Genomic DNA, 22,595 nt, shown 5'->3' on the forward strand with positions numbered 1-22,595 from the left:
CAGATTTATTAAATTGTGTTGTCGTGCCGCCGTTTTCTTTTTTTTTTCTCTCTTCGTTATACTTTCTAGTGATGGGCAAAGCGGCTTCGTCCCAATATTTATTCGTTGTTTAGAAATATCGATAGCAGGCTGATAAGTTTAAGGGTGGGAGCATGGTTGCTCTAGCTCTTATAGTATCTGAAATCTAGGCGCTCATCATGACGGACAGACGGACATGGCTATATCGACTCGGCTATTGATGCTGATCAAGAATATATATACTTTATGTGGTCGGAAACGTTTCTTTCTCTGCGTTGTACACATCCAATTTTACCACAAATCTAATATACCCCTTAACTCTTTTTGAGTACGGGTATTAAAACAATTGTAAAAACCGCACACTGTACAACAAAACAACCGTTCGGGTCTGGCTCCAGCTGGAGATTGGCATGGGATCACAATTAGCTACAGGGCCATGGATGAATAACCACTTTTCACTGGGTCACTGTTGATGCCGTTCTCGGTTGGGCATGATGGCCATGGATCCCAGTCGCGGCTGCTGGGATGTGGATCTTCCAAGGGGGCCGCTCTTCGCTGGCGATCGACGCTTGGGAACTGGTACGCGCCTGCGGGACAGGTGTCGGCATCAATCGGGGACGATGCGAAAGCCTTCCAGCTTTATGGAGGCCAGCGGAGTGGTGGCGATTAAGGAAATATTTGGAAAATTGGCCAGCTACTTCTATCGGCACAGGGGACACCATAGACTCATTGTTGGAAGTGCGCACTCCAAACGGGGTCAACTGCTGGTCTCATGCGAGCCAATCTTCAGGGCAGACCGCCTTCTCTTGGGACTCAATATTTCTGTGATCACGTTTGTACGTCCGTGCTGTTGGACCGTCTCGAGGAAATCTTCCGGAAATCAGATCTTGCCAGAATTATTCTTCAGAATAATTTAGAACTATTTTCCTTTCTTTTTGTTTGTTGACAGTGGGAAACAAATACTGACCAATACTGGCCAAGTGATGGCTAGAACGTAGCTCACAGCAGACACTACTTAATTTCTCATCCCAATTACGTTGATCCGTGTCAACATAACTTTTAATAGCAGCAAGAACGGATCTATTTACTCTCTCCGAAGCATTGGCTTGAGGAGAATAGAATACAGTATAGGTATGAGAAATATTTTATTTGTCAAGCAGTGAGTTAAACGTTTGAGATTTTAATTGAACCCCATTGTCAGATACAATGGTTTCTGGGATACGAAAACAGTGGAAAAGCTCTTCTTCCAGATAGCTTTTTATTGAATCTGCGGTAAATTTTCGTATCGACACAGATACCAATATTGCCTGACCTACTTCTCGGATAAGATCCCGTATTTCCCATCGTAGGCTTTAAGGGTTGATTTGGATGCTTCGTGGCCTTAAAGATATGGCAATTATTTATCAGTTTTTTGCAGAGCTCGAAAAATATGCTCAGCAACTGAGCATCAGTCACTGAGCAAAACGAGCCAAGTGCATGCACGAAGTGTCTTTTTGTTGTAGTTGCATTAGGTATTTGTTTTTGCTACTATATATTTCCTCGCTGGCAAAGCGTCGAAGAGGAAGGGAGAACGAAGAACGATAATATAAATACGAAATCATAGACAAATTTATACTTAAAAGATTTAATATCCATATATTTACTTCCACATTTTCTTCATAACAAAACAAAAAATTTGCTTAAATTAAGAATCAAACTTAACAATTAATATTGAATTAATATTTTTGGGAGTAAAAGAGGTGCGCTTCTCATTTAAAATAAAATTAAGGGCTGAGAACGACCTTTCCACCGACACCTGAGTTGCCGGTGTGGCTAACACCACCTGTATCAGCTCACTTATTTGTGGAGACTTAATCTTTTTGTCGTGATAAAATTGTTTAATATCACTATTTAGTGGTAAACGGCCAAAAACAACATTTGAAATTTTCGATTTGTCCGGTACTTCTTCTCCATTGACTAAGGCACTGGTTGCAAATCATCTAAATATGATGATAGAAGTGACTGTTCCTCGGAAGCATCGATTCTGCTTGTTGTGGAAGAAACATCATTTGTTGACACGGGCTCTGACGTAACACTTGACTTAATAAAAATATAAATACAAACGTTATTATGGATACATTATTAGCACTTAGTGTATTAATTAGTATTAAACAAAGACGATTTTATTTGTTAGAAACAAATAACTACACACGTATCTATCTAAAAGACTGTAATAGGTCGTTTGGTCGAGTAGCTATATACTAATACAGTATATATATAGTACACCCTAAAAGTAGACACCGATCAAACAGCACTTAGAACGAACGTAGAGCCGTACGGTTTTGAAGGGGAAGGGCAAGCTTTAAGCTTATATATACGTATATACATATGTAATATATTAAAGCTTGGTGTTGACTGCCAACGTTCTACTGTGAGGGAACGCCAAGCTTTGAAAAGGCAGTTAGGTATATACATATATTAAAAATATTAGCGGCGCATCTCTATCAAACTAGGGTGAGAAGGCAAAGACCTGATAGGGCCCAAACGGCAGAGATAGGTAGCAGGCAAAGTTAAGGGTACTCGAAGCCGTTAAAACGCCCCCAAGCGGCGATCAAGGAACACTGAGGGCCGAGAGACCAGCTGTTAGGAGCAAATGTCAAGGGACAAGGATGCAAAAAGGAGAGAAGAATGACACTGAGCCTCCCAGTAGTTCCGGTCTGGGCTTCTACCTAACGATTTGGTTTCCAGACTCATGTGATATCCCACTGCTACAAGTGTATTTCAAAAATCTGTAGCAGGCACATTTTTGAAGATACGATAAAACTAAAAACGCAGTATCGTAGAGAATGACCATATCTACCAGACTGCCGAATCTGAATCAGATCGGATCATAATTATAGCCAGAATGAAGAAATTAATTTTCAGTTGCTTCCCCTCCCCCTCCCGCCCACGACAACGCAACTCATTTTCCTTCTCGCTCGCACACTCTGCCGCGTTCAGTGCGCGAGCAACCCCTAGCGGAGGAGATGTAGAATATGAATGGAACATGTACAATCTACATGTTAGATGTAGAATAGACATTGTATATGTAGATGTAGATAGCAGATGTAGCAAAAAAATGTAAAATGTAAATTTTTTTTTTCTAAAATTCTAAAAAATCATAAGCTCAATAATGTAAATACTGACTGAGTACGGGTATAAGTAGAGTCGTGTCCCCAGAAACGACTCACACGTTCCTTCTCGTTTTTTATGACTGCTTGCAAAAAGGGACCACTTCTTGCCAGCTCTGGTTTTTTGACGTCTGCAACCAAGCTGGGCCAATAATAAAATCGCCTGAGTCTTTCGAGTGCTTTATTTATCCCACTGTGTGCACGTAAGGGATCCTCATGGGCGGCTTTAAGAGCTGTTTCGACAACGGTCGGTGGGATCCAAAGTTTCCAGCAGGAATCTTCTGAGAACGAGTGTTTCAGAGAACGGTATCGAGAAATTTGGGCTATGTAAAACTGATGCGGAGCACATTTGAGACTTTAAGGACTCGAATGCCATCTGAGCATCGTCAGTCCAGTCGAACTTGCGCTTAGATTTCAGAGTATCTGATATGGGTGCACTGATAGCTGCATAATTGTGAATGAACTTGTTTGATCGACTGGGGCACCGGGAAGTCCCTAACGGAAGCTATTTTTTCGGGATCAGTGTGAATGTTTCCACAACCAATCACGTTCTCTAAGTATTTAACCTATTTTCGGTAAAATTAGCATTTCTCAACATTTATAGTGAGATTGGCAGAAGAAAGTTGAGTGGCCACAAGGGAAAACACCTCTAGATGGCGTTCGAATATAGCTGATATAACTAATAGGTCGTCTAAAAATATAAAGATTTTATTCCGTAGATGGGCTGGAATAAGTTTATCCATAAGTCGCGACATGATACAGGGTGCGGTGGTGAAGCCGAATGGCATAACTACAAATTTATATAAAGGACGGCCAGGAAAAGTGAACGCGGTGTTGTCACGGCAACTTGGATAGAGAGGAATCTGCCAAAACGCCTCCTTTAGATCAATGCTTGTGACGAACTCAGCTTTCGGTAGTCTACTTAAAATTCCATCTATAAGAAGCATTGGATAAGCATCCTTTACGGCAGCGATGCCCAAAGTCAGCTTACGGCAGGGCACTCACCAATACTCCCAAACAAAAACACAAAAACGAATAAAGGAACAGTGAAATCTCGAAGAAAAGACAACAACAAAATCATAACAAAAGTCAGGTAACACCAATCAGAGAAGAGACAAAACCGGTTTTTGCTGGACGGATCGCATACACACAAATTTGTTTGCATGTGTTGGGCTTTCGGTATTCTGGTACACAGCACAAACTGTGTATGCATACAAGAATTGGTTTCCTATGCTGGGGGCAATTACAAAAATAAAAGGGTTTGGAGGGCAATGGGCCTGGGCATCGCTGCTTTACGGTAACTGAGTTTACCTTCCTACAGTCGATACACAACCTAACTTTCCAAAGCTTTTTATTCAGCACGACGGGCGAAGACCACGGGCTGGTTGATAGAGATGGAGAGACAACGATTTGCTAGATATTCCGTGAGGGTGTGAAAAATAACTAAAACATGGTTGATGAATCCGCTGTAAAAAACGGAAAAAAAATGCACTCTGACGAGAAAGTGATTTGGCGGCTTGGCCAATGTACGCTCTATCTGTCGTTTAGTATAACTCTTTATTTCTTAATATTTGATAACAATGTCTGGTCGCGTGTCGTCGTAGTTGCTGAAGCTGCTAACTTCTCGAGAGTCCGTTGCTGGAGCTGCCATCTCGTCTCGAGGTTGTTGCTGGCCCTGCAATTTTGAATGTTTTTAAGCAGGAAGAGTTTATGTGTGCTGTGATGCGAAGTTGGAGTTGGCTTCACCACCTGCATTCTTTTGCGGAACTGACTGGCAAAGTCGAGTGGGTTCGAAGGCGCGTCTAGGTCGTAAAAGAATTCGTTTGGAAGGCGTAGAGTACAACCATATAACATTTCTGCTGCTGATGCCTTAATGTCCTCCTTGAAGCATGTGCGGAGGCCCAGCATGACGGTCGGAAGCAGCTTGGTCCATGGTGTATCCGGTTGGCACATCAAAGAGGCTTTCATAGACCTGTGCCAACGCTCGATCATGCCATTTGACTGGGGTTGGTATGGCGTCGTGTGAATGTGCTCGCTTCCCAGCATATTGGCCAGTGATTTGAAGAGTGCCGACTCGAATTGAACTCCTTGATCAGTTGTAATAGTCAATGGGCAGCCGAAACGTGAAATCCAGCGAGAACATAGTGCCTCAGAAATGGTCTCTGCAGTCATATCCTTTAATGGCACAGCCTCTGGCCAGCGAGAAAAACGGTCGATCATTGTCAGGCAATATCTGTATCCGTCAACCAAGGGCATCACGACAATGTCTATGATGGGTCTGGGAACAGGAATGGGCTCAAGATCGGCCTCAAGCTCGGGCTCTAGCTCGAACTCGGACACAGCACCCAAATCAATTTCACGAACTTTCTCTCGGGGTGGCATTATCACAGTTTTTTTCTTGCACAGACCGAATATACACAATTAAATTTAATTTTAGAATTTTTCCATTTGCTTTCGCCTTGGTTGATTTTCCAGCCGCAATTGGATGGCCACAAAAACATGCTCAATGCGCGTGACCGGTGACCAATGTTCACCCAGGATTTCCAGAGTTATAGTTCCAAATTCGTCCACGTTGCAATGATAAATCTTCGTGGTGAAGATCACACGTGGTGGTAGAAAAGGGTATTCCTCTGAAAAGCGTATATCCAAGTGGAACTGACCACCCGCGTAGGGAGTGTCAGACGGTCCGAGAATGGTGGCCACCCAGTGCCGGATATCGCCCCTAACGATATCCGCATGGCAGCCTACCAGCGGATTGCGCGTAATAGCGATGAACTCGCGAATGATGCGACGAGTGTACTTTGCAATGTCTGGTCGCGTGTCGTCGTAGTTGCTGAAGCTGCTAACTTCTCGAGAGTCCGTTGCTGGAGCTGCCATCTCGTCTCGTGGGTTGTTGCTGGCCCTGCCAGAGGGCCGCGATCCGGGTTGCCACAGTACTCCCCCTAGAAAAGTGCCAAATCTTAAGGTTTGATTTTTTTTTGCATATGTCCGCGGCACATTCGACTGCTGATCTTCCGTAGGGCTGGTCTCGTCGTTTGCTATAAATGCTGGCTTAAGCCGGTCGATTGAAATGGCTGTCTCCTTTCCATTAATCCGAATCAGGAAAACCCGGTCTGATGACTTGGATATAATCGGGTATGGTCCCGTGTACGGCGGCTCAAAGGGTTGTTTCACCGCATCAGTTCGGACGAAGACATGTGAGCAATTTTGAATGTTTTTAAGCAGGAAGAGTTTATGTGTGCTGTGATGCGAAGTTGGAGTTGGCTTCACCACCTGCATTCTTTTCCGGAACTGACTGGCAAAGTCGAGTGGGTTCAAAGGCGCATCTAGGTCGTAAAAGAATTCGTTTGGAAGGCGTAGAGTACAACCATATAACATTTCTGCTGCTGATGCCTTAATGTCCTCCTTGAAGCATGTGCGGAGGCCCAGCATGACGGTCGGAAGCAGCTTGGTCCATGGTGTATCCGGTTGGCACATCAAAGAGGCTTTCATAGACCTGTGCCAACGCTCGATCATGCCATTTGACTGGGGGTGGTATGGCGTCGTGTGAATGTGCTCGCTTCCCAGCATATTGGCCAGTGATTTGAAGAGTGCCGACTCGAATTGAACTCCTTGATCGGTTGTAATAGTCAAGGGGCAGCCGAAACGTGAAATCCAGCGCGAACATAGTGCCTCAGAAATGGGCTCTGCAGTCATATCCTTTTATGGCACAGCCTCTGGCCAGCGAGAAAAACGGTCGATCATTGTCAGGCAATATCTGTATCCGTCAACCAAGGGCATCACGACAATGTCTATGATGGGTCTGGGAACAGGAATGGGCCCAAGATCGGCCTCAAGCTCGGGCTCAAGCTCGAACTCGGACACAGCACCCAAATCAATTTCACGAACTTTCTCTCGGGGTGGCATTATCACAGTTTTTTTCTTGCACAAACCGAATATACACAATTTAATTTAATTTTAGAATTTTTCCATTTGCTTTCGCCTTGGTTGATTTTCCAGCCGCAATTGGATGGCCACAAAAACATGCTCAATGCGCGTGACCGGTGACCAATGTTCACCCAGGATTTCCAGAGTTATAGTTCCAAATTCGTCCACGTTGCAATGATAAATCTTCGTGGTGAAGATCACACGTGGTGGTAGAAAAGGGTATTCCTCTGAAAAGCGTATATCCAAGTGGAACTGACCACCCGCGTAGGGAGTGTCAGACGGTCCGAGAATGGTGGCCACCCAGTGCCGGATATCGCCCCTAACGATATCCGCATGGCAGCCTACCAGCGGATTGCGCGTAATAGCGATGAACTCGCGAATGATGCGACGAGTGTACTTTGCAATGTCTGGTCGCGTGTCGTCGTAGTTGCTGAAGCTGCTAACTTCTCGAGAGTCCGTTGCTGGAGCTGCCATCTCGTCTCGAGGTTGTTGCTGGCCCTGCCAGAGGGCCGCGATCCGGGTTGCCACAGTACTCCCCCTAGAAAAGTGCCAAATCTTTAGGTTTGATTTTTTTTTGCATATGTCCGCGGCACATTCGACTGCTGATCTTCCGTAGGGCTGGTCTCGTCGTTTGCTATAAATGCTGGCTTAAGCCGGTCGATTGAAATGGCTGTCTCCTTTCCATTAATCCGAATCAGGAAAGCCCGGTCTGATGACTTGGATATAATCGGGTATGGTCCCGTGTACGGCGGCTCCAAGGGTTGTTTCACCGCATCAGTTCGGACGAAGACATGTGAGCAATTTTGAATGTTTTTAAGCAGGAAGAGTTTATGTGTGCTGTGATGCGAAGTTGGAGTTGGCTTCACCACCTGCATTCTTTTCCGGAACTGACTGGCAAAGTCGAGTGGGTTCGAAGGCGCGTCTAGGTCGTAAAAGAATTCGTTTGGAAGGCGTAGAGTACAACCATATAACATTTCTGCTGCTGATGCCTTAATGTCCTCCTTGAAGCATGTGCGGAGGCCCAGCATGACGGTCGGAAGCAGCTTGGTCCATGGTGTATCCGGTTGGCACATCAAAGAGGCTTTCATAGACCTGTGCCAACGCTCGATCATGCCATTTGACTGGGGGTGGTATGGCGTCGTGTGAATGTGCTCGCTTCCCAGCATATTGGCCAGTGATTTGAAGAGTGCCGACTCGAATTGAACTCCTTGATCGGTTGTAATAGTCAAGGGGCAGCCGAAACGTGAAATCCAGCGCGAACATAGTGCCTCAGAAATGGGCTCTGCAGTCATATCCTTTAATGGCACAGCCTCTGGCCAGCGAGAAAAACGGTCGATCATTGTCAGGCAATATCTGTATCCGTCAACCAAGGGCATCACGACAATGTCTATGATGGGTCTGGGAACAGGAATGGGCCCAAGATCGGCCTCAAGCTCGGGCTCAAGCTCGAACTCGGACACAGCACCCAAATCAATTTCACGAACTTTCTCTCGGGGTGGCATTATCACAGTTTTTTTCTTGCACAGACCGAATATACACAATTAAATTTAATTTTAGAATTTTTCCATTTGCTTTCGCCTTGGTTGATTTTCCAGCCGCAATTGGATGGCCACAAAAACATGCTCAATGCGCGTTATAGTTCCAAATTCGTCCACGTTGCAATGATAAATCTTCGTGGTGAAGATCACACGTGGTGGTAGTCGTGCCCGAATCTATGGAGGTAGCTTCTAAAGCAGCCGTGCCCGCTTAGGAGTTGGGTTAGCCAAAAGTTGACTTCTCCATGCCTCCTGTTGACCCACCTACTGATGTCCGGAATTAGGGTATGAGTCCATCTTCCCTTTTGTGATGTGGCCCAGCGGTTCTGCCACCTAGCTAGGCTTCTTTCCCTCGCTGCCGTCTTTATACGTCTCCTATCTGCCGGGGAACGATGTTGAGCGGGAACGTCGAGCTCCAACGAGATTTCCCTAGCTTCCTCGGCTAGGTCCACCATTGGGAGCATTCCGGCGATGACTAGGGCCGCATCTTCCGAGATGGTTCGAAAGCCGCAGCAAACTCGCAGGGCTCCCCGGTGCGTCGCATCTAGCCCCTTCCTGTAGGACTTGATCCTCGCCGCCTCAGCCCAGATTGGGGCTGCGTACATCATGACCGCCTTTCGGACTGACTGAAGCAGGAGTCTGCGGCCTTGTTTGGGTCCCCTCGTGTTCAGCATCATGCGTGACAGGGCCCTGCCTAGGACTGCTGCCTTCTTGCTGGCTGCTTCGAGGTGCTCGCGGAAGGAATGTGCTCGTGTGAATGTGCTCGCTTCCCAGCATATTGGCCAGTGATTTGAAGAGTGCCGACTCGAATTGAACTCCTTGATCGGTTGTAATAGTCAATGGGCAGCCGAAACGTGAAATCCAGCGAGAACATAGTGCCTCAGAAATGGTCTCTGCAGTCATATCCTTTAATGGCACAGCCTCTGGCGACAGCGAGAAAACGGTTGATCATTGTCAGGCAATATCTGTATCCGTCAACCAAGGGCATCACGACAATGTCTATGATGGGTCTGGGAACAGGAATGGGCCCAAGATCGGCCTCAAGCTCGGCTAGCTCGAACTCGGACACAGCACCCAAATCAATTTCACGAACTTTCTCTCGGGTGGCATTATCACAGTTTTTTTCTTGCACAGACCGAATATACAAAATTTAATTTAATTTTAGAATTTTTCCATTTGCTTTCGCCTTGGTTGATTTTCCAGCCGCAATTGGATGGCCACAAAAACATGCTCAATGCGCGTTATAGTTCCAAATTCGTCCACGTTGCAATGATAAATCTTCGTGGTGAAGATCACACGTGGTGGTAGAAAAGGGTATTCCTCTGAAAAGCGTATATCCAAGTGGAACTGACCACCCGCGTAGGGAGTGTCAGACGGTCCGAGAATGGTGGCCACCCAGTGCCGGATATCGCCCCTAACGATATCCGCATGGCAGCCTACCAGCGGATTGCGCGTAATAGCGATGAACTCGCGAATGATGCGACGAGTGTACTTTGCAATGTCTGGTCGCGTGTCGTCGTAGTTGCTGAAGCTGCTAACTTCTCGAGAGTCCGTTGCTGGAGCTGCCATCTCGTCTCGTGGTTGTTGCTGGCCCTGCCAGAGGGCCGCGATCCGGGTTGCCACAGTACTCCCCTAGAAAAGTGCCAAATCTTAAGGTTTGATTTTTTTTTGCATATGTCCGCGGCACATTCGACTGCTGATCTTCCGTAGGGCTGGTCTCGTCGTTTGCTATAAATGCTGGCTTAAGCCGGTCGATTGAAATGGCTGTCTCCTTTCCATTAATCCGAATCAGGAAAGCCCGGTCTGATGACTTGGATATAATCGGGTATGGTCCCGTGTACGGCGGCTCCAAGGGTTGTTTCACCGCGTCAGTTCGGACGAAGACATGTGAGCAATTTTGAATGTTTTTAGCAGGAAGAGTTTATGTGTGCTGTGATGCGAAGTTGGAGTTGGCTTCACCACCTGCATTCTTTTCCGGAACTGACTGGCAAAGTCGAGTGGGTTCGAAGGCGCGTCTAGGTCGTAAAACAATTCCAACGAGATTTCCCTAGCTTCCTCGGCTAGGTCAACCATTGGGAGCATTCCGGCGATGACTAGGGCCGCATCTTCCGAGATGGTTCGAAAGCCGCAGCAAACTCGCAGGGCTCCCCGGTGCGTCGCATCTAGCCCCTTCCTGTAGGACTTGATCCTCGCCGCCTCAGCCCAGATTGGGGCTGCGTACATCATGACCGCCTTTCGGACTGACTGAAGCAGGAGTCTGCGGCCTTGTTTGGGTCCCCTCGTGTTCAGCATCATGCGTGACAGGGCCCTGCCTAGGACTGCTGCCTTCTTGCTGGCTGCTTCGAGGTGCTCGCGGAAGGAGAGGCGAGTGTCCAGCAGTACCCCAAGGTAGCGGATTGCTCGCGAGGATGTGATCTCGACGGAGCCGACTCGCACCGTCGCAACCTCCACTTTCTTGCGGCTGGAAATCAACACCGCTTCCGTCTTGTGATCAGCCAGCCTTAGGCCTACTGATGTCAGCCACTCTTGGATCACGGCCACCGCTTGGTTGCACCTGGCCTCCACTTCTCCGAGGTGCTTGGCAACCACTACCAACGCGACGTCGTCTGCAAAGCCTATTGTCCGAGTATCGGCAGGGAGCTGTAGCTTGAAGATAGCATCGTACATTACGTTCCAGAGGGTCGGGCCGAGGACAGAGCCTTGGGGAACGCCGCATGTGACCTGGTACTCCACGGTGCCGCAGTCTGTGTCGTACAGCAGCCTCCGGCTTCGAAAGTAGTCCTCGATAATGGCCACCAGGTAGTCTGGGATTCCCAGCCGCCTGAGGGACCTGAGGATGACGTCCCACCTCGCCGAATTGAATGCTTTTTTGACATCCAATGTGACAACGAGGCAGTACTGCTTCCGCCCTCCAAGCCACCTGGTGCCCTTTATGGCTTTTGCCGCGATGTCCGTCACTATGCGGATCGCGTCAGTTGTCGATCTTGCCTTCCTAAACCGAACTGCATGGGGGACAGGTCCCTGCCTGCGAATTTTTGGAGCTTCCTGCAAATGCAGCGCTCCAGTGCTTTGCCCACGTTGTCGATTAGGCAGATGGGCCTGTACGACGAGGGGTCCTCCTTTTGAGGCTTCGGCAGCAGGACTAGCTTCTGGAGCTTCCAAGGCGTTGGGAAGACTCCTTCACGGAGGCACATGTTGAAAGCCTGCGCGAAATCCGACGGGTGCGCGGTCATTGCCAGGTTGACTGCGGTGTCAGGGATGCCATCCGGGCCTGGCGCCTTGCCGGTTGGGGTTGCTCCAGCGATTTCCAGGATTTCGCTCGCCGTTATGTCGCTCCATCCGATGTGGCGATAAGGAGTTCGCGACGGGCTGACAGCTGGGTCGACGGTAGGGAAGAGGCTTTCGACGATGGTTTTCATTTTAACGGGGTCAGCCTTGGTAAGGGGCTTCACCGCGTTAAGCTTCTTGACTATCACCTTGTAGGCGAGGCCCTCTTGCTTCCTCTGATAAGCCTTTTAAGAGCACGGCGTTTCGCTGCGTACTCCTGGGACATCAATGGGAAGGCTTGGGATCCCCTCGCGCGAGTTTGGCGTCTTCTAGCACGAATGCATTCGGTGCGAGCCTCGGAAATCTCCATGCTCCACCAAAAGACCGGCTCGCGGTGGCGAGAGTGGCTTCTTTGCTGCCTTGTGCTTGCCCTGCATGCCGTTGTCAATGCGCCGATGAGGTTCGTTGCGCAGTCCTCTGCGGTTCCCGGGGCCTCGGGAATGCTCAGCTCCGACAAGAAGATATCCGGCCTGAGGGTTCTGGCATTGAAGGTCGTCCTTGGTTGGAGAGCTGTCCCTTGTGGGTGGGCCTCGATGCTGCAGATGATGGCGTTGTGGTCACTAGCCGTGTATGCGCTGCTGAGTCCCCACGCTGTTCTCCCAAAGAGAGCGGTGCTGCAGAAGGTAAGGTCGATGATAGATCCCAACCCAGCTCGGGAGAACGTGTGCTCTGATCCGCTGTTGAGAAGTTGTAGCTCTAGAGTGGCAAAGGCTTCCATGAGAGTGCGACCTCTAGCATTGGTGGACCTCGATCCCCATTCCTCTGACCAAGAGTTGAAGTCGCCGACCATGATGATGTTTGGCCGTCCCCTAGCGTCGTCTGCTATCTCATCGAGAATGGCTCCGAACTCCTGGATAGATAGGCGTGGTGCCAGGTAGCAGCTGTACAGCCAAAACTGGCCAACCTTGGCTCTTACGTAGCCGTTTCCCCTGCGAACAGACTCAGCTTGGGGGGTGGAGTGCCCGCATACCCATATCGCTGCCGTTTTCGTGCTATCAAGAATGTAGTTGGTGTTGCTGGTTCTGCGGTATGGTTCGGAGAGAACTGCCACATCCGCTGTAGTTTCTCTGACTAGCTGGCAGAGTAGATTCTGCGCGGCTTCGCAGTGGTTGAGGTTTAGCTGCAAAAACCTCACTTTGCTATCCGTTTCTTAGTCTCTGCTCGTCTACCCCGGCATCTCTTGCTGCCAGCTATGTGGTCAGTCGCTGCAGGATGCTTTTCTGCACCTTGGCTCGTCCGTGCATCCGGCTACTTTGTTGCCACTCTTTCCACACTTGTAGCAGCAGTTGCTGCGGTCGATGTTGCTCGTACACCTGGCTGCAATGTGCCCGAACTCTAGGCATTTAAAGCAGCGCCTCTGGCCTGATCGTTCTACGATCCTGCATCTCGTCCAGCCAATCTTTATTTTGCCCACCTCCGTGAGACGCTTCGCCAATGGGTACGCGAGTCCAGCGATAGCCACCTGCGAACTTCCGTATCCCGGGCGCAGGGCCCTGATGCTTCCTACACCCACCGAATGCTCCAATTGGGCAGACATTGCCTCGGCGATCTCTTCCTTCGTGGCTAGGTCGTCGATGTCGCGGATCTCGACAAACGCTTCGCTTACCACCGCCCGGACGCCTGCCTGAGTGCCAAGCACCTGGCTTATATCCTCCGTTAGCTGGGCTGTGTTCTCCTTTAGCGCACCATTCAGCTCTAGCAAGAGCTCTCCCTTTGCTGTCCGTCGGACTCTGTCGACATTGTTGCCGACTTCCTTCAGCTTGCCGTCATCCCTCCTGGTCACCATCCTGAGAATGTCGCTGTAAGACAGGTCTCCTGTAGTGGCAATTATAATAGCGTCTGGCCTATTACGCTTGGGCGGGTGGGATGTAGTCTCTCTGGGTCTGTTTGGTCGTACTACCGGCGCTTGGCTAGGCCGGCTTCTGGGCCTGCTGCTGACAGTAGACCATGTCTCTGCCTGCGGTGCTTCTACCGTTTGTGTCGATGCCTCCGTTAGCTTGCCTACGAACGGGGATGTCTGTTGGTCCGCCGTCTCAGGTGTGTGGACTTTGAGCTGCTCCTCTTGAATCCTCGCGCACATTGACGAGTGCAACTCTTTAAGGATTACTATAGAGTCCCTTGTCGCCTGGTTAATGTACCGCGCTGCCGGTCTCCTCTCTATGATCTCGAGGACCAGCCCGTCTAGGATCTCTCCCATTTCGGACGCCAGGGCCTGTAGGCTTTTGGGGACCTTCTTCTTCTTCTTTTTCGCCCTTTCCGTGCTAGCAGGGCTACCTTGCTGCCTGCCTCTTTTGGGCGTGTCGGCGTCCATGTTCGCGTCGCAATGGGGTGCAGACCCAGAGGGTGACCTCGCAATTTTCGCTCTCTGAGCGAACGCCTGCAGGTCGTCAGAGTCTGAGAGGCCAGATTGGGCCAGATTCGGAGCCCCTGGCGAGATCGGCTGCCGGCCTAGGCGGCCTCCAGTCGGTGAAAACGTGCGTGAACCATGTCTGCAAACTTTCCAGCCTAGGGTACTCCCCAGTTGCACAGCTGAGGTGCTTCTGGAGTGAAAAATTTGACAGCAGCACTCGAGAAAATGGGAATTGAAGATGGAGTAAAAAGAAAGAAAAAAGGCGGGAGCCCCTCGGCGTTGAGTGAAAAGGCCGCGAGCGCAGTCGACGTGAGCCCCAGCCCCTCCCTGCCCCTTTGGGTGACCGTGGAAGAGCGGCGAGAAGCCCGGTTTTCGGAGCCAGGAAAGTGGGTGCCTTGATCCTCCCAGGTGAGCACGCGGTGTCAGCAACGCCTGTGTTAATTTGCCGTATTTTCCGCAGGTCTCTATCGCGATTTTGGGTTTGTTATGCAGAGCAGCTGTTCGACGCGTCCGCACTCGAAAAATTCGCGTGTAGACTCCAAATGAAGCTCCATATGTCGCAAAACCGTGCCTCAAAATCAAACATCCGCATTAATTTCATGCATTTCATGACCTCCTTACCTCACCCTCCACCTATTGCCAGTATCCCAAACAATTACGTGTTGCTAGCTACAGCCATCGTTTTGGTTAAGAATGGAGCTGGAACGCTGGTGCCCTGCCGAACCATCTGGCCATCTACAACTAAATCATCGTCATTCGCCCATTTCGATATCTAGCATCGGAGAATCGTCGCTCAGCTCTTATAAGGTCGTGGAAGTTGTTATGCAGTCTCAGGATGGTGGATAAAAGTCTTCATTCACGGCGGTCGTTCCTAAGGTCATCACTGACTACACTACTCGACAAAATCCAACTTTTTTTTTCCTCAAGGATCCAAACCGACTTTTTCTGATAGATATGGGACTTTAAAATTTTTTAAAGAATTATGCTTTTTTTATGGCAGAAGAAGATGAATTTTTTGAAGAATTTTTTAATTCTGGTAAAGCTTTTGTAAAGCTTTTTTCAGAGGTAGCGCCTTTTTTTCACATAACTCTAGTATCTTACGTCTGGTTGTAAATAACTTTGCTATTTTGAAAAGATTAAAATTAAACTTAAATTTAAATTAAATTAGATTAAAATCTATGGAGAAACTTTGGAGCTAAAATTCGTTAACCAAACCTAAAAAAGGTTGCGGGCCCAACTGCCAATTGGGAACAAAGCAAACGAAAAAGGGTTGTACATTTGGTACCTGATCGCGATCCCAATTCCCAATTGGCAGTTGGGCCCGCAACCTTCCAAAAAGTATTTTTTGTCTATTTTTTCACTTTTGAGGTTTGGTTAACGAATTTTAGCTCCACCGTTTATCCATAGATGTTAACGAGCAATACCTTAAGCGATGCCTAATTAATGCGTACATCTAAAACTTAAAATGCATGCCAAGAATTGTTTTTTTTTTCGACTTTTCCCGAGTTTTTAAAGTTAAAATTTTTGGAAAAATACCGCAAAAAAATGATGAAATTTAAATTTGAAAGCTTAATATCTTCCAGGCGTTAAGCTGCAGATACAAAGGGTCTGAGTCGGATTAATAGCTGCGTTTGTCAGTTTTTCAGAACTGCAAAGTTCTATGCAACCAGATATAAGATACTAAAGTTATGTGAAAAATAGAAGCACTATCTCTTAAAAAAAAACTACACCATAAAAAAAAACCATAATTCTTTAAAAAAATTTTAAACCCCGAAATCTATTAGAAAAATGTATTTTGGGCAACAGCCTAATTCTAGTGTGGACTAGTGCTATCAGCAGCATTGCGACATTAATGCTGCTGGCTGGGATCTGCCTAAGAATATTAGTTTGGCTGACCCTTTATTCTATAGGTCTCAGCGAATCGATATGCTGATGGGGCGGGCTTATTTTCCGATTTGATCTGCGTTGGACACATACAGTTGGCTGAAAGATACCGTCGCTCCAGAACACCAAACTTGGATCGTCTCTGGAGGTCTGGCCACCAACATCACAAATCACTGCGCTCTGGCTGCAGCAGCTCGACCGCACATACTAAAGGAAGGAGAGGATTCTCTGTCTGAAGTTGTGAAGCGTTTTTGGGAGCTTAAAAACTGTTAGTCATCGGAGGCAGTGTTATCAAGTGAGGATACACTCTGCGAGCGATTGTTCAAGGACAACTGTGTTCGGCTTGAAAATGGTCAAAATTCTGTTTGGCTCTTGGCTGCTGCTGGTTTTCAAGCCCTTGGCGACTCATTCTGTCTCGCTCTTCGTCGATTCAAAGGTCTTGCGACAAAGTTGTTAAGAAATCCGTCACTGAACGCTCAGTCTAGCGCGTTCCTTCAGGAATATCTAGACCTAGGGCACATGTCGTTGGCCTCTAACACACAGAAATTGGCGCAGTTTTTCTTGCTGCATCATTGCGTTCAAAAACTCGACAGCAGCAGCAGCTTCGTGTTGTCCTCGATGGATCCGCAAAGACCACATCCGGGCGTTCCCTCAATGATTTGTTGATGGCGGGTCCAGCCATTCAGCCAAAAATATTCAACACACTGGTTAATTTCAGGTTCTTCAAGATTGAACTTTGTGGAGACATCTGCATCGCTGGTCGCCCCCTCTGCGCCCCCGGGTGGGGGGGTCCGGCCCGGCCTATGGTGCTTGGTGAGGAGCCGGATTAAGACACGAAGAAGCTTCTCAAGTTTCATGATGGAACGGACATAGCGAAGGCGTTGGGGCTTGTATGGGATCCTACTTCAGATAGCCTGTTGTTCAATTTTCGCAAATTATGCCAGACGGCCCACCCACCAAACGCTCTGTCCTGTCCGCTATAGCCAGATTCTATGATCCCCTTAGTTTAATAGCACCTATTCTGTCTAAAGCCAAATAATTCTTACAGAGCTTATGGAAGGAGGAGTTAGGATGGGATGCTGCACTGCCTGAACCTTTGTCGACAGTGTGGTTAGACATGACATCTCAATTACGCATAATTAAGAACTGTAAATTTGCTCGTTTTGTCATGCTCCCGAACTCACCTCTACAGTTGCACGCATTCTGTGACGCCAGCATGACCGCATATGGAGCTTGCGTTTACATAAGATCGAATAGCCAAGGACTCTTACTCTGCTCAAAGTCCAAGGTTGCGCCTTTAGACGCTAACCATACCCAAGTTGGAATTGTCCACTGCGTTGCTGTTGGCTGAGCTCGTCGTAAGCGTAAAAGAAAACATCTCTTCACCCTGTGATTTCCACTCTTGGTCGGATTCAACTATTGAGTTGTCTTGGATACGTGAAGCCTCATCAAATTTTAACGTTTTCGTCTCCAACAGAATTGTGCAAATCCAGGAGTTGACAATGGAAATGGAGTGGCAACACGTGCCAACGGATCTTAACCCGGCAGATCTAGTGTCAAGAGGATGTTCTCCAAAAGGGCTTTTAGATTTGGAATTGTGGATAAATGGACCGTATCTGTTATCGGACTCGTCAGAATGGCCTTCTAAAGCTCAGACAACTGAGGACCTACCAGAACGGTGACAAACGGCATTGGTTAGAACAGTTGTAACGGACCTCTCAATGAGAGGTGGAAAAACATCGACGTTTGGAAACATCGATGTTTTAGTGAAAAACATCGATGTTTTGCAAGATAAAAAAATATCATTTTAAAGCATATGATTAAAATTAAAAAAAATAACAGTTTTATTTCATTTGAGATCAATAGTTCCTAAATCCATTCGGGAAAAATATATATATAAACGAGAAGGAATGTGTGAGTCGCTTCTGGGGACGCGACTCTACTTATACCCGTACTCAGTCAGTATATACATTTTTAAGCTTATGATTTTTTAGAATTTTAGAACTAAAAAAAAAACTTATATATTAGATTTTTTTGCTAACATGTAGATTCTACATGTACCATTCAGATTCTACATCTCCTCCGCTAGGGGTTGCTCGTGCACTGAACGCGGCAGAGTGTGCGAGCAAGAAAGAGAATGAGCAGCGTGTCTCTAGCAGGAGGAGGCGGGGGAAGCAACGGAAAATTAATTTCTACATTCTGGCTAAATTTATGATCCGATCTGATTCAGATTAGGCAATCATGTTGTTCCAAAACAAAAGCCACATCTTGGTATTTTGCGTATAGTCTTGGCGTAATGCCTTACCGTTCAGGGACCCACGAGAACAAGTCTCTACTCAGTGTTTGTACGCTCGCGCTTTATGTACGCGTCGCTTGCTTGGAACTGCATTCATACATTCATTTATTCAAAATGCGTGGATCGAGAGGCTTGCATAAAAACTGACAAACTAACGGATTAAAAGACAGACCTGATCCATGTACATATGTACTTACATATACAGTTGTGTTCAATGAAATAGTAGTGCCGCACCTCACTACTTTCAAAACTCTTTTTGAGATAGTTCTAGTCTTTCAAATTAAAGTGATACCTTTACGGAAAGCCCGGAATGTAGGCATTGGAAACCGAAGAAACCCCGTTCCTTTGCGTTCCCTCTTTTTTTTTGCCCACATAAGCCGAATACCCATAAAATATGCTGTTCAATGAAATAGTAGTGTTTTTTTAGAAAATTAAAAAAAACAACGAAACTCAAATAAAAACATATATCTCATGTTCTTCATGTTTCTTGAGCTTTAATTTGTAGTTTTTTATCAATTTGGTTTTCATTGCGAACTTGCACCGGCCGGATATGGGTCATTAATTCTTGCCAACGCTTCAATAAGATTTGAGCCAATAATCCATGAACCACTTGCTAAAACTTGGCTCTGGTTCACGGATTTGCAGTTGCAACAATGTATTTGGTATTCCAGCATAAGATTTCGATGAGATTTATATCCAGTTGGACAGTTGGCCATGGAAAAACGTCGATCTTTTCCGATAAAAATCAATTCCTAGCGAGCTTTTCTGGGTATTTTAAGTCATTATCCTGTTAAAAGATCCTTTTAACATGAATTTTTCAACTGTAATTTGAATTTAATGTATTCTAAAGTATGCCTACATACACAGTTTCGCTCAAAACCATAATATACTCAAACGCCAGGCTAGAAAGTACTAGCTTATATGAGCTGGGCCCCATAAGGCTCAGCCTTCCATGCCCAATGCTATTTTTTTCATGATTTTAAGTAGTAATTGAATTTCTGTGAATGCCAAACATATTCTTTTGAGTCTATCTTACCATATAATACAACTTTACTATCATCAGTCAAAAGTATTTTTGTCACTGTGACACAGGCCATTCCACATGCGTTTTTCCAAACTGAAGTCGTGCACCCATGTACTCTTAGACCCAAACGCGAGCTTTCTGGGACTTCTTGCATTCAAACAATGTGTAATCAACCGTCTAAGAACCGTCACATCACTGACAGAGCGATTTAAAATTTTTTTCATAATTTTTGAGGATATTAAAGGCCTGGTCTTGCCTTCGACCATCGCCGACCATCCTCTAAAAAATAATTTTTTCGCATACAAAATCGATTTGCAGTCTACTTCTTTTAGTTAATTGGGTTAAATCACTAACCATACAGTATATACACTTGCCAGAATAACTATGCGTACAAACCTTTTTTACAACTTTGTCGTAAAAAAAACATGTGTCAAAGCAAATATAGAATTTTAAATTTTTTTTGAATAACTGTGTGTTTATTAGGCTTTATTTTGATTATACTCCCTAGCTTCTAGCTTATCAACTTTTCTTAATATAAAACAAAATGTACAATATAGTCAGAATTTCGGTCAGAAAAAGTATGCGTACAAATGAATGGACACGCCAAAAACACGAATATTGTGCTTTTGAATGACTGCCCTGAAATTGATAACGGTAAAACAAAGTTCGTTTACTTTCTTCTGATCATTTTTTGTACATAAATAGTGTGGCCACAGGTTAAATTAATTATGGGGAAAAAAACCAAAGAAATTGATCCTGATATGAGGCAACTCATAATAAAACTTCGCAATGAAGGGAAAACTCTTCGCGAAATTGGAGGCATAATTGGTAGAGCACACTCCTCTGTTCAAAGAGTCCTTGAAAACTTTAATTCAACCGGTTCCTGTGAGTCTAAGCCCCGATCTGGTAGGCCACCGAAGCTTACTGAGCGTGAGAAGAGGAGCATTTTAAAATCCGTTAAAATAAAACCAAGCACAACAGCCTCTCAAATCGCCAAGGATATTAAGGACAAGTTCAACAAGAACCTTCATAATGATACCATTTGCAAAATTCTAAAGAAGGAAGGCTTGAATAGCCGTACTGCCCGAAAAAAACCACTCATATCAGCAGTTAATAAAATCAAACGCATGGAGTTTGCCAGAAAATTCCAAAATATGCCCACTGAGTTCTGGAAAAAAGTTCTTTTTAGCGACGAAAGCAAGTTTTGCATATTTGGGATTAAAGGCCGTAAGCTTGTGTGGCGAAAAAAAGGTACAGCCCTGGATATTCAAAACCTTGCCCCAACCGTAAAACATGGTGGTGGTGGCGTTATGGTTTGGGGATGTATGGCGGCTAGTGGAGTTGGAAGTCTTGTCTTCATTGAGTCAACAATGGATCACAAGATGTATATGAATATATTAAAACAAAATTTGCACCAAAGCGCCACAAAATTGGGACTGGATAACGATTTTTGGTTTCAACAAGACAACGACCCGAAGCATACAGCCCACAATACAAAGCTTTGGTTGCTATATAACGTAAAGAACCAACTGAAATCGCCGCCGCAATCCCCAGATCTTAATCCCATTGAGCATCTGTGGGACCTCCTGGAGCGCAGGATCCGACGGCACACTATAACGTCGAAGGATATGCTCAAAAGAGTCATTATTGAAGAATGGAGCCAAATAACGGTCGAGGATACCAATAAATTGGTCGAATCAATGCCAAATCGATTGGCGGAAGTAATAAAACGTAAAGGGTATCCAACTTCATACTAAAATTCTTATTATTTTGTGAAAAAAAAGGAATATTCATTGGTTTTTTTTGTTTGTACGCATACTTTTTCTGACCGAAATTCTGACTATATTGTACATTTTGTTTTATATTAAGAAAAGTTGATAAGCTAGAAGCTAGGGAGTATAATCAAAATAAAGCCTAATAAACACACTGTTATTCATAAAAAATTTAAAATTCTATATTTGCTTTGACACATGTTTTTTTTACGACAAAGTTGTAAAAAAGGTTTGTACGCATAGTTATTCTGGCAATGTATGTAGATGTGCCAGTTCATACAACGAAAGGGGCGCAGCTGAGTTTGCAGCGTACGTTCCCAGATCTTTGGCTTTGGGAATGGCCGCGTTGGGCTCATGACGTCACACGAGCCGACTGGCAGCAAGCATGCATGTGTTGTGTACGTGTACACTCCAAAATATATGATTGTATGCATAGAATAATTTTTAGCTGCCGAAACCGACTTTGTTCGAGATTTCAGTTTACGTAAACGTGTGTGTGCCATGTATTCACACATACTGTGCTTGTGTGTGGGCTCTACAATGTTGGCCGCTTGAATTGGTTTTCATTTTGTTGAAGGCTGATGTGATGTAGCGACCTATTCAGGGCCGAATCCCCTGGGCAACCATCAATCTGGGGCCCTCCTATTTGTATTTCTCAGTGGCTATTATATTTTTTATTCATTATTTGGAATTCTGTTTTTCAACAAAATTTTTCTGTTATCCCTAGTGGGCCCTAGGCAACTGCTAATCCGGCCCTGGACCTATTCCCGTCGTAAGACTTAATATTTTCTTGTCGTATTCCGTCGCTTTCTGTTGACGAAGCCGAAAGCTGAGGCAAAGGCTAGCCTAAAAGAGAAACGCGCGCCCGTCGCAACATCAGCTTTTCAAAACAAAACGAAAAAATATTTTATGAGCCGCTTCGTCAATGCCTCAACCCGCGTCGAGTCGAACTACAGAACACACCAAGAAAATATTAAGTCTTACGACGGGAATAGGTCCAGGGCCGGATTAGCAGTTGCCTAGGGCCCACTAGGGATAACAGAAAAATTTTGTTGAAAAAACAGAATTCCAAATAATGAATAAAAAATATAATAGCCACTGAGAAAAATACAAAATAAAGGAGGGCCCCAGATTGATGGTTGCCCAGGGCTCGGTTGAGGGTTGATCCGGCCCTGAATAGGTCGCTACATCACATCAGCCCTCAAAACAAAATGAAAAACCAATTCAAGCGGCAAACAATTGTAGAGCCAAAGACAATATAAGTATAAGATGCGTAACGCCATACGAAATTTCTGCACACGAATTTTCGGGGC

General features: G+C 46.0%; 3 protein-coding genes across 3 annotated transcripts; all 3 read right to left on the reverse strand.

The window, feature by feature from the left end:
• Positions 1-4,731: 4,731 nt before the first annotated feature.
• On the reverse strand, positions 4,732-5,549 carry LOC121405427. The gene is made up of 2 exons (XM_041596094.1): positions 4,914-5,549; positions 4,732-4,842 (listed from the first exon to the last, which is right to left on the reverse strand). The coding sequence occupies exons 1-2, from the start codon at positions 5,547-5,549 to the stop codon at positions 4,732-4,734; spliced, it is 747 nt and encodes a 248-aa protein (XP_041452028.1).
• Positions 5,550-7,124: 1,575 nt separating this feature from the next.
• LOC121405428 (ubiquitin-conjugating enzyme E2-16 kDa-like) lies at positions 7,125-7,568 on the reverse strand. Its single transcript, XM_041596095.1, has one exon. It carries the CDS (start codon positions 7,566-7,568, stop codon positions 7,125-7,127), a length of 444 nt encoding a protein of 147 aa, XP_041452029.1.
• Positions 7,569-9,790: 2,222 nt separating this feature from the next.
• On the reverse strand, positions 9,791-10,198 carry LOC121405429 (ubiquitin-conjugating enzyme E2-16 kDa-like). Its single transcript, XM_041596096.1, has one exon. The coding sequence runs from the start codon at positions 10,196-10,198 to the stop codon at positions 9,791-9,793; it is 408 nt and encodes a 135-aa protein (XP_041452030.1).
• Positions 10,199-22,595: the final 12,397 nt, after the last annotated feature.

This window comes from Drosophila obscura, unplaced genomic scaffold, assembly GCF_018151105.1.
Source record: "Drosophila obscura isolate BZ-5 IFL unplaced genomic scaffold, ASM1815110v1 contig_96, whole genome shotgun sequence".
NCBI lineage: Eukaryota > Metazoa > Arthropoda > Insecta > Diptera > Drosophilidae > Drosophila > Drosophila obscura.

What these genes read in the sequence shown, in the direction of transcription:
- LOC121405427 (XM_041596094.1), bottom strand. Translation starts at nt 5,549, where the DNA reads ATGCCACCCCGAGAGAAAGTTCGTGAAATTGATTTGGGTGCTGTGTCC. An exon ending in TCCGCAAAAGAATGCAGGTG is followed by an intron (nt 4,843 to 4,913) that starts GTGAAGCCAACT and finishes TCAAAATTGCAG; the next exon opens with GGCCAGCAACAACCTCGAGA.
- LOC121405428 (XM_041596095.1), bottom strand. Translation starts at nt 7,568, where the DNA reads ATGGCAGCTCCAGCAACGGACTCTCGAGAAGTTAGCAGCTTCAGCAAC.
- LOC121405429 (XM_041596096.1), bottom strand. Translation starts at nt 10,198, where the DNA reads ATGGCAGCTCCAGCAACGGACTCTCGAGAAGTTAGCAGCTTCAGCAAC.